Source organism: Palaemon carinicauda, chromosome 21 (genome assembly GCF_036898095.1).
Source record: "Palaemon carinicauda isolate YSFRI2023 chromosome 21, ASM3689809v2, whole genome shotgun sequence".
In the NCBI taxonomy this organism is placed as follows: Eukaryota; Metazoa; Arthropoda; class Malacostraca; order Decapoda; family Palaemonidae; genus Palaemon; species Palaemon carinicauda.
Window position 1 is genome coordinate 125,346,169 of NC_090745.1, and position 13,639 is coordinate 125,359,807.

The window sequence follows — 13,639 nt, forward strand, 5'->3', positions numbered from 1 at the left end:
CACAAGGATAGTGAGGTTGAAGAGGCCTAAGGAACTAACGAGTTTGACCGGGACTCGAACCCCAGTCTGGCGATCACAAGCTATGGACTTTTGATTAAAGATTACCCTTCTCATAAATATGAGGTCAATGACATGGTGGTTCTTGATAATTCTTTCTATTTTCATAGCCTCTTCGGGTTGAATGAGTAAATCACTAGCTAATATTATCATTTAAAATGGCATGTTTGTGTACTTGAAAATTGACTCGTTAGCCCTAAGGAAATATGAATTTATTTAACATCTAAAAAATCACTATACGCTGAAAGTATAAAAAAAAAAAAAATTAGAAGACATTATAGTAATTGTGAATAATCAGCTTTTGGTAAGTGTATAATCATCCAAAAATATCTTAGGCATTTTCTAGTCAGTTACGTTCCAAATTAAAAGAAAAAATAATGTTTAAAATAATAAACTACTGGAAAATTAAGCATACATTCCATGTACAAGACCCAGAGATACACTCTTTCTCAAGGTCCACCGCTACAGCTTCCACTAAATTCTGGGCTAAAAGTTCAAATCAGAGAAACATAAATTTCACAATAGTGAGTTTCGTTTCATTTTCTTCAATGTGGTGTTTCAATCTCTTCTTCGGGTGAGACACAATTCATGGACGGTTTAAAAGGAAACACCGGAAGCAAAGATTATGTTGTTCTAATATCAAATAAAGCCAATTGTTCTTTTTCTGAATGCAACTCTATCTTCATGTATATGTACTTGTTTCTTTCGTGAAGTATGTCATTGTTATGAAAATATCCAAGACAATAAAACCATGGGTTGTCAACCAGAGATGATTTATGCACTTTCTTCCACTGTAAAATATAAGTAAACTGACTGTCTCTTCCTGTATTTCACTAATAGAAATTGTATTAAAAAACGGCAAATGTCTGGCAACATTTATTCCTTGATTTTTGCCGGTTTAAAAACTGTTATATTGACGTAAAGGAGTGACATTACGATCATCAGCTAGTAAAAGATAATAACAAAGTATAGCAAAATTACGGTCGCCTGTATTTCATTGAAATACGGGCGAGAACAGTATATTTCTTAGGAGAATTTGCGATAAAAATTACATTTTGTAACAGTGTGTTTGCAACTACATTATCAAGAAATTCATCCAGGCGAATGACATACTTCTTGTTGGACTTTTTTCATAATATCCGGCCATTTAATTAATTTATTTATTTGTGATCAACATTAACCTTTTCTTATGTTATGACAATTATTTTCTCATGAACTATTTCAAGACGGAAATCACTCGTGAACAAACCATTTGTAAGTTTGGATGCCTATTTAAGATCCAAGCAAAATATAAGGTATTTATCATTTGCTACTCGGCACTTCCTGGAAAAGTTTTTACATATAATTCCCAAAGCCATTAACAAACAAATAAAAAAGTAAATCCACATAAAAGTAGATAAGTGAATAAGTGCATAAAATCAGGATTTCAAAAATCTTCTTATTATAAACTTTTCAATACGAGCAAAATAAAGCCTAAATGCATAGTGGAAAGAAAGAGATAATCTATCCTACAATTTATATTTCTAATATTCCACTATTCTTTAAAATGATTTTGGTAGAAACATCATATTTTCTTTTTTCTTTGGAGTCTTCTTAAACGTATATAATGTATTTTAATGTTAAATATACCAATATTACGTATTTTATATTTCCTAGCTATAGGAAACGATAAGAGAGATAACTGGAGTGAAATATGTGGATGAGATCATAGCGAAGGGTAGATGGAGGTGGTTTGGGCATGCTTTTCGCACTACCAAAGAGAGATTAGTTCACCAAACTTTCAACTGGGCTCCACAAGGCACTATAAGAATTGGAAGCCCCAGGTCTACATGGCTTAGGACTATGAAGCGTGATGTAGGAGGCTATGAATGGAGAAGCATTGACTTAAAAGCTCAAGATGTAGACGACTGGCGAAATCTAACCGAGGCCCTTTGCGTCAATAGGAGTATAAGGAATTAATGATGATGATGATGAAATTTAGTATGCTTATATGTGAAAACATTGTGTAAAATGGCACATTATGTTATACAAAACTGTGAAAATATTTTTACACCTAGGCATCCGAACTTCAAGCTACAGTAGATATATAATATCGATTACATCTCTCTTATCTAATAAAGAGCAAATATCCTATTGTATACATATATATATATATATATATATATATATATATATATATATATATATATATATATATATATATAGTGTATATATATATACATATACTGTGTATATATATATACATATATATACTGTATATAGATATATATATATATATATATATATATATATATATATATATATAATATATATCTTCTACGCCTAATAGCGTGTGTATGGGGGAGTGTATGGTGTTGATTTTTTTTAAAAATAATATTGATTGTATAAGGTCTCGTCTTCACTGGGTGCAGAGGCATGATGTTCGCTCGGGAACTGAAGTTGGTCATTTATAGGGGATATTATGAATAAAAAAAAAAAGAAAAAAAAGAGAAAAAAAAACTTGATGTGGCTATGCCTTGTATATTCTGGTATGTAACTTTAGGTTTATATCTTCAGAATTTTTGTGGAGTAATACATATAGTGGTATCTTATATTCATTTGTTTTCTCAATGATTTGGTTTACTGTTTGTAGATGGTCAATTGTGGAGTAGCCTCTTCTAAAGCCCGCTTGTTCTCTTGGCTGATTTTCATCAAGCTTTCCTACAATTCGGTTGGTGATAACTTTGGTGAAAATTTTATAAATAACATTAAGGAGGCTGATTGGCCGTTGGTTGTTCATGTCCCTGGGGTCACCTTTATTATAGAGTAGAATGAGGATAGCTTTATTCCACTCTTCTGGCGTTTTGCTCCTCTTCAGACATTCATTGAATAGTTGTGCTAGTCTGACGTGGATTGGCTCATCAGCATCTGCTATTACGTCTAACGTGATGTTATCTGGTCCCGGTGCTTTCCCCTTCTTCATTTGCTTTACAGCTAGTCGCACCTCGCCTGCTGTGATCTCTGGAAAGTGATGAGATGGGTGTTGATTTGCTCTTTCACGAAGATGGTAACGAGGTCTTTCTGAAGAGTAAAGCTTTTGGTAGTACTCTCTTGCTCGCTTAGCTATTCCATCACGGTTGGTTGTAAGGGATCCGTCTTCTTCTAGCACTTGTAGATTACACCAAAGCATTTGACTCGGTTGAAACTGAGGAGGTCATGTCAGCACTGGAAGAACAGGGAGTTGACTCAGTTTACATTAATGTACTCTGTCACATCTATGACCATGCAACATCATTTATTCGCCTCCACAAGAACTCTGAACCATTCCAACTCAAGAGAGGTGTCAGACAAGGTGACACTAGCTCACCCAAACTGTTTACTGCCTGCCTGGAGAGAGCTTTCCGACAACTGAACTGGCAAGAAAAAGGAATAAAAACAGATGGAGAATATCTAAGTCACCTAAGATTTGCTGATGACATCATTATCATTGCTCACACCAAAGAAGAGCTTCAACATATGCTCACCGAGCTAAATGAAGCAAGCAAATCAATTGGCCTCCACGTGAACTTCCAAAAGACCAAAGTCATGAGCAATAAATATACTGAAAATGCAGATGACATACTTGGAATTGAAAACCAACAAATTGAGGAAGTGGACCACTACATCTACCTAGGACAACGAATCTCTCTACATGACGCCTGCAAAGAGAGCGAAATAAAAAGAAGAATAACCCTCGGTTGGCAAGCGTTTGGAAGAGCCAGTACAGTGTTAAAAAATAAGAAGATTCCTATCATCTTAAAAAGGAAAGTCTATGATCAGTGTATCCTCCCCACTGTCACCTATGGGGCCGAAACTTGGAATCTAACAAAAAAGCTTTCCCTTAAATTACGAACAATGCAGAGGGCACATGAGAAAATTATGCTAAATCTAACATGGAAGGATAGAAAAACAGCTAAATGGATACGTCAAAAAACTAAAGTAATGGATATCCTTGAAACCATTAGCAAGCTCAAATGGAACTGGGCAGGGCACATTGCTAGGATGACAGACAACCGATGGACATCACGAACAACCTTATGGACACCCCGAGGATACACAAGAAACCGAGGAAGACAAAAAACCCGCTGGCGAGATGACTTAGACCAACATAAGCAACAGTGGCACAGAATAGCTTGCGATAGAAGTCTGTGGAGAAACCTGGGGAAGGCCTACATCCAACAAAGGACTTTTGAAGGCTGAAATGATGATGATGAATACATATATGTATATATTATCTTTGTCATAGTGAATTTATTAGGATCTTTAAATACATATTTCTATCTTTTTTTGGAACATTTTTATATAATTTTGTATATCATGCATTATGACTTTTTATCTTTTTAAGAAATGAAAATCTTGAATGCATTCAGAAGCCCCACCTTTTATTGATACAATTAGTTCATAGTTCAAAAAATCTTTTTTAATTTACTTATTTATCTATTTTAAACTTATTCTATATCGTTTACATCTGCTGGTTAATGATGAGGTTATATTTGATCTTTTATATTTCCAATTTTTTTTCATTCTAAAATAGAAATAGTGTTTTACGTATATAAATTTTCATCTCAAAATTTTACATTTTTAGTTTTTTTTGTGATTCTGTAGCATTTTCTGTAGCATTGTTTTTAAGAATGTAAGAAGGTTTAGTTGCAAAATATGTTTTTCCTACTAATGTATATTATAAAGAAGTGTATTTATCTATGTATATAAAGTATATAAAATAAAGTTGATCGATTGATATATATATATATATATATATATATATATATATATATATATATATATATATATATATATATATATATATATATATATATATATAATTATATATATGTGTATATATATATATATATATACATATATAAATATATATATATATATATATATATATATATATATATATATATATATATTTCTTTTCGGTTACACTCACCTCACCCTATCCCTCGGGTATGGGGAAGAGGGATTAGCCATACCTTGGAGAGAGACGGAGAGCGAGTGCCAATGCGTGCATATCTAAATATTCAACAGTCATTTTTGACAGATCGCGTACACTAGTAAATAAATTGTCGATAAAACAAACCAATGCATAATTAAATCAATGTAACAGATCTATAATGAAATAGTTGGTGGGTCGCGTACACTAGAAAATAAATTGTTGATAAAACAAACCAATGCATAATGAGGTCAATGAAACAGGTCTAGAATCAAATATCTGACGGGTCGCGTACACTAGTAAATAATTGATAAAACAAACCAATGCATAATTAGATCAATGTAACAGGTCTATAATGAAATAGTTGGTGGGTCGCGTACACTAGAAAATAAATTGTTGATAAAACAAACCAATGCATAATGAGGTCAATGAAACAGGTCTAGAATCAAATATCTGACGGGTCGCGTACACTAGTAAATAATTGATAAAACAAACCAATGCATAATTAGATCAATGTAACAGGTCTACAATCAAATATTTTGACGGGTCGCCTACACATGTAAATAAATAGTCGATAAAACAAACCAATGCATAATTAGGACAATGTAAACAAACCAATGCATAATTAGGTCAATGTAAACAAACCAATGCATAATTAGGTCAATGTAACAGATCTATAATCAAATATTTGACGGGTCGCGTACACCAGTAAATAAATACTCGATAAAACAAACCATTGCATAATTAGGTCAACGAAACAGATCAATAATCAAATAATTCAAAAACTACAAACGCCCTAAGCATTACCTCTCCCTAAATCTTTAATAAAATCCTCCATTTCGACAAAGGATTGAATCTGCAGAGATCTGGAGGACACCTGACGGACTTTGGACCTTTTTGAGATTTCAATAAGTGGTCCTTAAATGCTTTGATCTGCTGGTCTGACCGGTCAAGCTTTCCATTTCGACGGAACATCCCAGTTGGAAGGATTATTTTATTTCCTTTGATATCCCTGGAGACAGAAAATGGATTGATTGATTGATTATCAGTTATCTGGCATCCTGATATCTAAGGTCATTGAGCCCGATATTATTTGTTATAAATAAAAAAATAAATGAATGGTTATTCAATTTAAAACAATAAAAGCCAAAAAATCCTTATAACATTTAAATAGCTTTCACAAGATCTGCTTCTGGATCTATTATTTATTTCTCCACATGTTTGGTCGAATGCAGGAAATGGGTTCTTTTATGATGCAATATATAAATTCGACCTTTTATTATTATTATCATTATTATTATTACTATTATCATCATTATTGTTATTATTACTTCTATTATTATTATTACCTACGGCAACGAAGTTGGGAGGAGGTTATGTTTTTTTTTACCCTGTTTGTTTGTTTGTAAACAACTTACTGGTCACAATTTTACTCATAGAGTAGTGAACCTTTCAGGGATTAATTGTTATGTTGAGACGTTGAAGTTATTCAATTTTGAAAGTCCTAGATCAAATTTTCAAGGTCAATGTCGAGCAAAAGGTCGACCAAAATAACCCTTATCAAGATAAATAAGCTGCCAAGGCGGAGTTCTCCACTCACAGAGTGTCTTACTAGTTATTATTATTATTACTATTATTATTATTATTATTATTATTATTATTATTATTATTATTATTATTATTATTAGCTAAACTACAACCCTAGTTGAAAAAGCAGGATACCATAAGCCAGAGGGGTCCAATAGGGAAAAATAGTCCTGTGAGGAAATCAAATAAGGAAATCAATGAACTACAAGGGGTGTATTATGATTGAAGCTTATATTAAATCTTTTAGTGAAATATGTTGAAATAATAAAATTCACGATATTGTTCGCCTAACTCGTTATTGTTATTATTATTATTCTTTCAAGAATGATACTATACACATAATGAACTAAGGCATTTTCCCATGACTCAATGTTCTTTACTATTATCTACCTACTATACACAACCACACATACAAACACATATGCATTTGTATACACACATTATATGAAGATAGGTGTGTGTGTTTCTGGATGTGTCATTCATCCCCAGTAGCTGAACTTGTTTATTTTCATAGAAATAGGATTGATTGATTTGAGGTTTCCTGGCATCATCATAAAAATGGAAACTCAAGTGTATTGTCGGTCTATTTAGAAATATAGCATTAGAATATAAATCCTTTATACAAAATATATCATGAATACCATATCTGTAAGAATAGATATCTTGTGATGCATCTTTAATATTTCTGTTTTCATATTAATTTTTTTTTTACTTTCCTATAATAATGTTCAAATCATCTGGACCTTGTCGTGGAAATTCAATCCCACATATTTAACATCATTACTACCAGCCAAACTACACTGGAAAACTAAAGGCTACAAGCCCAAGGCGTCCAACAAAGTCGTCAGGTTTTGATAAGAGGAGATAAGGTTTTCTACTTCGTAAAGTCAGTTTATGGGCTGTTCTGGAAGATAACCAAATACGTAACTTTTCACTTCTAGCTATGAAAGATGGATAAGTCCACTGTCTAGACAAGAACTATTACCCCCAAAAGAAGAACAATCGTTAAAATGCGCAAGTGACATAACCCCCCCCACCCCCCCAAAAAATATCTTCCTTATATAAGAAACAACAAGTGTCTGGATATATATATATATATATATATATATATATATATATATATATATATACATATATATAGTGTGTGTGTGTATGTGTCTGTGAGTGTATTCATTTAAGCCATATATTATGCTCCTAATGTCTGGATTCTCTCTACCACGGGATCAAAGACCCAGGGGGGAATAAACTCAAAACACAATAGCTTCTGGAAACTGAGGTTTCATTGACTTAGCAACTAAGCCACAAAGAGAATTAAAAGTTGATGATAATTCTCTCATCTATATATATATATATATATTTATATATATATATATATATATATATATATATATATATATATATATATATACATGCATTTACTTATTTATTTACGGTTATGCTAAACCGCATTGCCAGACGTATAACTGCCGTGTTGTAGTTAGGAAACGGGGAGGGTGTAGGTAGGCTGGAATCTGTGTGCATATCTATATAAGTATTTAGCTATAATTTTTGACGGGTAACGTACACTAGTTCTACAGAATCAATATCATAACGTTAACGGAGGATGAGATCTAAATGCTTGAAGGAAACAAATATTATGCTCTTGCCTAAAGACCGTAAAAAATACATTAAAAGTGCTTTTAAGGTTTTCAAACATCAACTATTTGAATTTTATATATCAAGGATTTCTATGATGTTTTTATACTTATAAAATGTAAATAGAGTTGATGGTTCTGGAGAACTTTCTATTCACTGCACTTAAAATATTTGGAGTGATTTCGCACACTTCCGGATTCATGTAAACACGACATAGTATATCGTATATATATATATATATATATATATATATATATATATATATATATATATATATATACATATATATATACATATATATATATATATATCTATATATACATATATATATATATATATATATATTTATCTATATATAAATATATACATATATATATTTATCTATATATAAATATATATATATATATATATATATATATATATATCTACATATATAAATATATATATAATATATATATATATATATATATATATATATATATATATATATATATATATATATATAATATATATACACTGTGCAAACGACAACAGCAATATATAGAGCTGTTTCTAGTCCACTGCAGGAGAAAGGCCTCAAACACGTCAATTCATGTCCGGGGTTTGGCCAGTTTCATCATCACGCTGGCCAGTGAAGATTTGAGAGAGAGAGAGAGAGAGAGAGAGAGAGAGAGAGAGAGAGAGAGAGAGAGAGAGAGAGAGAGAGAGAGAGAGAGAGAGAGAGAGAGAGAGAGAGAGAGAGAGAGAGATCAAGTAACTTGTAAATCAAATTTAATCGACAAACGAATACACACACACACACACACACACACACACACACACACATATATATATATATATATATATATATATATATATATATATATATATATATATATATATATATATACATACGAGTTTGCATATGCAACATTGTCACTTGTAGGGGAATGTTGCAAAAAAAAGAAAAAAAGAAAAGATAAACAAGCTATTTATCCATTCAGTAGCTTGAAATTTGCAGCTTCAATTAAAGCTACTGTTATGCACTTTCCTTGATAGACGAGACCTTTGAATTCAGTTACTCAAAAAATGAACATATGTCACTTGCAAAATGTATCTGCAAAATGGATTAACGAAACAGGTTGTGATTGAATGAAATTAAGCCAGGAGCATTTTACTCTAAACATCAAAGAAAAGTAACAAATGACATTGGAAAAATGTGTTGTTCTCGTAAAAGTTCATTTTTATTACAGAAAAACAGCGAGCCGATTCAGAATATAAATAATTCATTTTAATTGTTAATTATTTCTCTTGTTCATTTATTTCCTTATTTCCTTTCCTCACTGGGCTACTTTCCCTGTTGAATCCCTTGGGCTTATAGTATCTTGCTTTTCCAACTTTTAGCTTAGAAAGTATTATTAATAATTATAATAATAATAATAATAATAATAATAATAATAATAACACTCTAATATTCGATTTTGATAATAAGTTGCCGAGCTCAGATAAAGCCAGCGATTTGTAAACAAGGTGTCTTCCACTAAGCTATCATATTCCATTGTTTTATCTAATAAGTGCTACTATGATGCTATCCTCCATAATGAGAATGACAGATAATAGATAGTCAAAGACCATAACCAGACACTAGTGAAAGGACTCTTCTACGGCCTTTGTAATGCAGTGGACTAGCTGACGCAAGATGATGATGACTAGGTTCCAGTACATTCTGTCTGGCTTCAGTTGACTCATATAGACTGAACGATAATACAATACATTGTAAGTGGTGAGTGACTATAGGCAGTAAAACAAAGACCTCAAAATAAATACTAGAAGGAAAAAATACTAATAATATTGGTTAAAATATTCGACCTGTCTACGAAAAATATATTCCAGTGGTTTTGGAATTGTCTATGCAACTTCCTACAGGAATACTTTAGATTTAAACAACTCAGGGAACGCGAAATAGTAGTAGAGTGATCCTAAGGTAAAAGGGAAACTCAATGCAGTAATGATAGTCTTCAGGTCATGTTGTCACAAAACTCAAGTTCTGTTCAAACTAGTTCGTTTCATTGGTCACTGCAACCTCACCATCCTTGTGAGCTAAGGATGGTAGGTTTGGGTGAGCCTATAGATCAACCTGCTGAGTAATCAGCCGCCATTGCCTGGCCTTCCTTGGTTTTTGCTTGGGTGGAGAGATTGATTGATTGATTGATTGATTTAAAGTTTTCAGGCATTGGGTGGAGAGAGGCTTGGCCGCTGATCATATGTATGTATGGTCAGTCTCGAGGGTATTGTCCTGCTCGACAAGGCAATTTCACTGTCCCTTGCTTCTGCCATTCACGGCGGCCTTTAAACCTTTAAACATATTGGTCAGTAGGTCAAGTATGACTTTTATAAGAATAGGTTCCTCTAATCTTCACTTGAATATACTGCATGTAAAAAGGAAGCAATAATGTCATGTGGTATTACATGGGAGAGATATGAAGGAACGCATTTGCTATACCAGCGCATTTGTAATACAAATTGCTTATGGCTTTCATTGCGAGGGTCTGAGAGAGGATGGACTGAATACTGTCCCTTCGGCAATATTATAGAATAGACTATAATAAAGCACTTGAAATTATCCATGGATCATGCAAACTCTATATAAAAAAACGATGTTAATTCACAACTTTAAAATGTTCTTCTTTCTTAATTTTCATATTAAAAAGGGGACTTTTCTTAGACTTCTACGGAAAAAAAACCCGACTAGCTGCTCACCAAGAAGGGAGGGCGATTATTACTGTGGTAGCGGCCTTACCTGGTGATTGCCGGACCGGGGTTCAGGTCCAGCTCAAACTCGTTTGTTTCTTTGGTGGCTGTAACCTCACCATCCTTGTGACCTAAGGATGTGGGGGGGGGGTAGAGGAGCCTAAACGTCTATTTTCTGAGTCATCAACAGCCATTATCTGGCCCTCCTTGGTCGTATCTTAGGTAGAGAATGGCTTGGCCGCTGATTAGATGTAACATGATCAGTCTCTAGAGCATTGTCCTGCTTAATAGAGTAGAGTTACTGTCCCTTGCCTCTGCCATTCATGAGCGGCATTTAAACCTTTAAAACGCCCGTGAGCTTTGCTACTTTTCATTATTCACATACTAGTTTACGCGACCTGTCAATAATGACAGCTAAATATTTAGATAGATATGCACACATACGTACACGCATACACACACATTCAACCCTTCCCACCCATTCCTTTCCCCTTTCCTATCTACCTCACCAAGTACCCCTCTCACCATGGTATGACCGAGTAGTCAGTGCCTCCCTGTAAGTATGAAAGGGAATATATATATATATATATATATATATATATATATATATATATATATATATATATATATATATATATATATATGTATATATATATATATAAATATATATACATATATATATCTATATATATATATAAATATATATACATATATATATCTATATATATATATATATATATATATATATATACATAACAAGACATCTGTTCTTTATAATATAGGGGATATGGATAACTAGCCCCAAATGAATCTTCAAATACTACCCCATTCTTAGATAACGAAACCATCCATATGATATTATAACATTTCTTATCATACTAAATAGAAATAAAATATACTAACTATTAATTAATTAAACTATATAAGAAGCAAAGTAGGAAATTGCCCATATCTAATAATGTTTTATGTCAATTCACTTCCGGCAAATAGTTATGTTTCATTACTAAGTAAAAAATAATGATGATGATGCTTACCTTATATTTCATTCATCATAATCACTAATTCATCTCCCTAACAGCCATGTCTCCCATTCATCACACAGACATAATTGTGGTTGTGCGAGCGTGTTTAATACCAGTCACCAATTGATCAACACTCAAGTCCTATACTTTAATGATAGACAGTTTAAAACTGACAGTGATTTGAACTTATGGGAAGCGTTGTAAACGTTATGGAGGGTGTCTGAGCAAAGATCTGGCAGCAAGTTTATCAGCCAGGATTTTATAATCCTTGCTTGGTTAGGGGAATCTGACAAAGCTTTGCGGTGTTGAAGGGAAACTTACCTTACTTCTTCCTTGGTTTATCCATCAAGGTACAGTGCACTGGACTGCCGATGTTAAGATCCCGTAAAATATGGTTAAATAACCGAAACATCAATAATAATTATAGAAAGGGATTCACAAAGACGCCGTTTCACTGGGTGTAAACATGATTCATCTGCATTCGTATCGTTCTAAGCGACATTTGATATATGAGCAGTAACCCGCTTATCTTTAAGATTCGTTCAGTAGAAGCAATTTCATACTAGTGTAAATATGTAAATGACCCTGTGGAGTGTTCGCAACTTATCCTTTCCATCAAAATATGCGACATACATTATATCTTGGGAAATGTGTTGCTCGTCTAGCCTTTTGTTATAAAAATTTCATTTGACATTTTGATATAAGATAAGGCTAAAGTGGGTGAAAACCATTGCGGAAAAACTTAATTAAAATACTTTTTAAAGCAATAATTTTTTTTTCTTTTTGGCTTACATAGGCTTAAAAATACTTCAAGTCGGATGCAGCGACATTCGTACTTCCTTCTAAAAATATCTACAAAACATTACCTGATTCATGCACTTGCACAAATGGCCTATTAGAAACAGCCCTGTTTGGTGATCTGCCGGAATGTGGTTCAAGTTCCGCTCAAGCTCGATAGTTTCTTGTAGTGTCTGCAACCTCACCATCCCTGTGAGCTATGGACGGGAGTCTAGGGGAGCCTATAGGTCTATCTGTTGAGTCATCAACAGTCATTGTTTGGCCCTCCTTGGTTTTAGCTTGGATATAAAGGGGGCTTGGTTTATGGTCATACATACTGTATATACAGTATGGTCAGACTCTAGGCCATTACCCTGCTAGCTAGGGCACTGTCACTGTCCCTTGCCTCTGCCACTCACGATAGACCTTTAAAACCTTTAAAAATCAACAGTCAATCCACCTCATTCTGGACCGCACTCTCATGCTTCCTGGATGATGATGAGAGCCTATAGATGTACCTGTTGAGTCATCAGCAGTCATTGCCTGGCCCTCCTTGGTTCTAGCTTTGATATAGAGGGGGCTTGGGTGCTGGCTATACTTATTTACAGTATAGTCATTCTTTGGGAATTGTCCCGCTAGCTAGGGCCCTGTCACTGTCCCTTGCCTCTGTTATTCCTGATCAACCTTTAAAACCTTTAAAAAGCAACAGGCCATTCACCTCTCTCTAGAAGCTCTCATGTTTCCTGGATGATAATGTCCCTCCTTCAAAATAAATTTTCACGAGGTGAGTGGCGGAGTGTTTGCGGGAAATTCAAGTGTATTCTTAATGAATCCTTCATATAGGCCTATGAACCAGTAATTTCGGGATAGGTCATTG

The 13,639-nt window shown here is 33.4% G+C and overlaps 1 protein-coding gene across 1 annotated transcript in view; it reads right to left on the reverse strand.

Moving 5' to 3' along the window:
• The window catches only part of LOC137615119 (involucrin-like), a 15,636-nt gene extending 2,598 nt beyond the window's left edge, over positions 1 to 13,038 (reverse strand). Inside the window, exons 1-2 of the mRNA XM_068344750.1 lie at positions 12,969 to 13,038; positions 473 to 543 (exon numbers count right to left, since the gene is read on the reverse strand). Of these exons, the coding sequence (XP_068200851.1) occupies positions 473 to 543; positions 12,969 to 13,038 (141 nt within the window). The remainder of the gene's footprint in view (positions 1 to 472; positions 544 to 12,968) is intronic.
• Between the last annotated feature and the right edge of the window lie 601 nt (positions 13,039 to 13,639).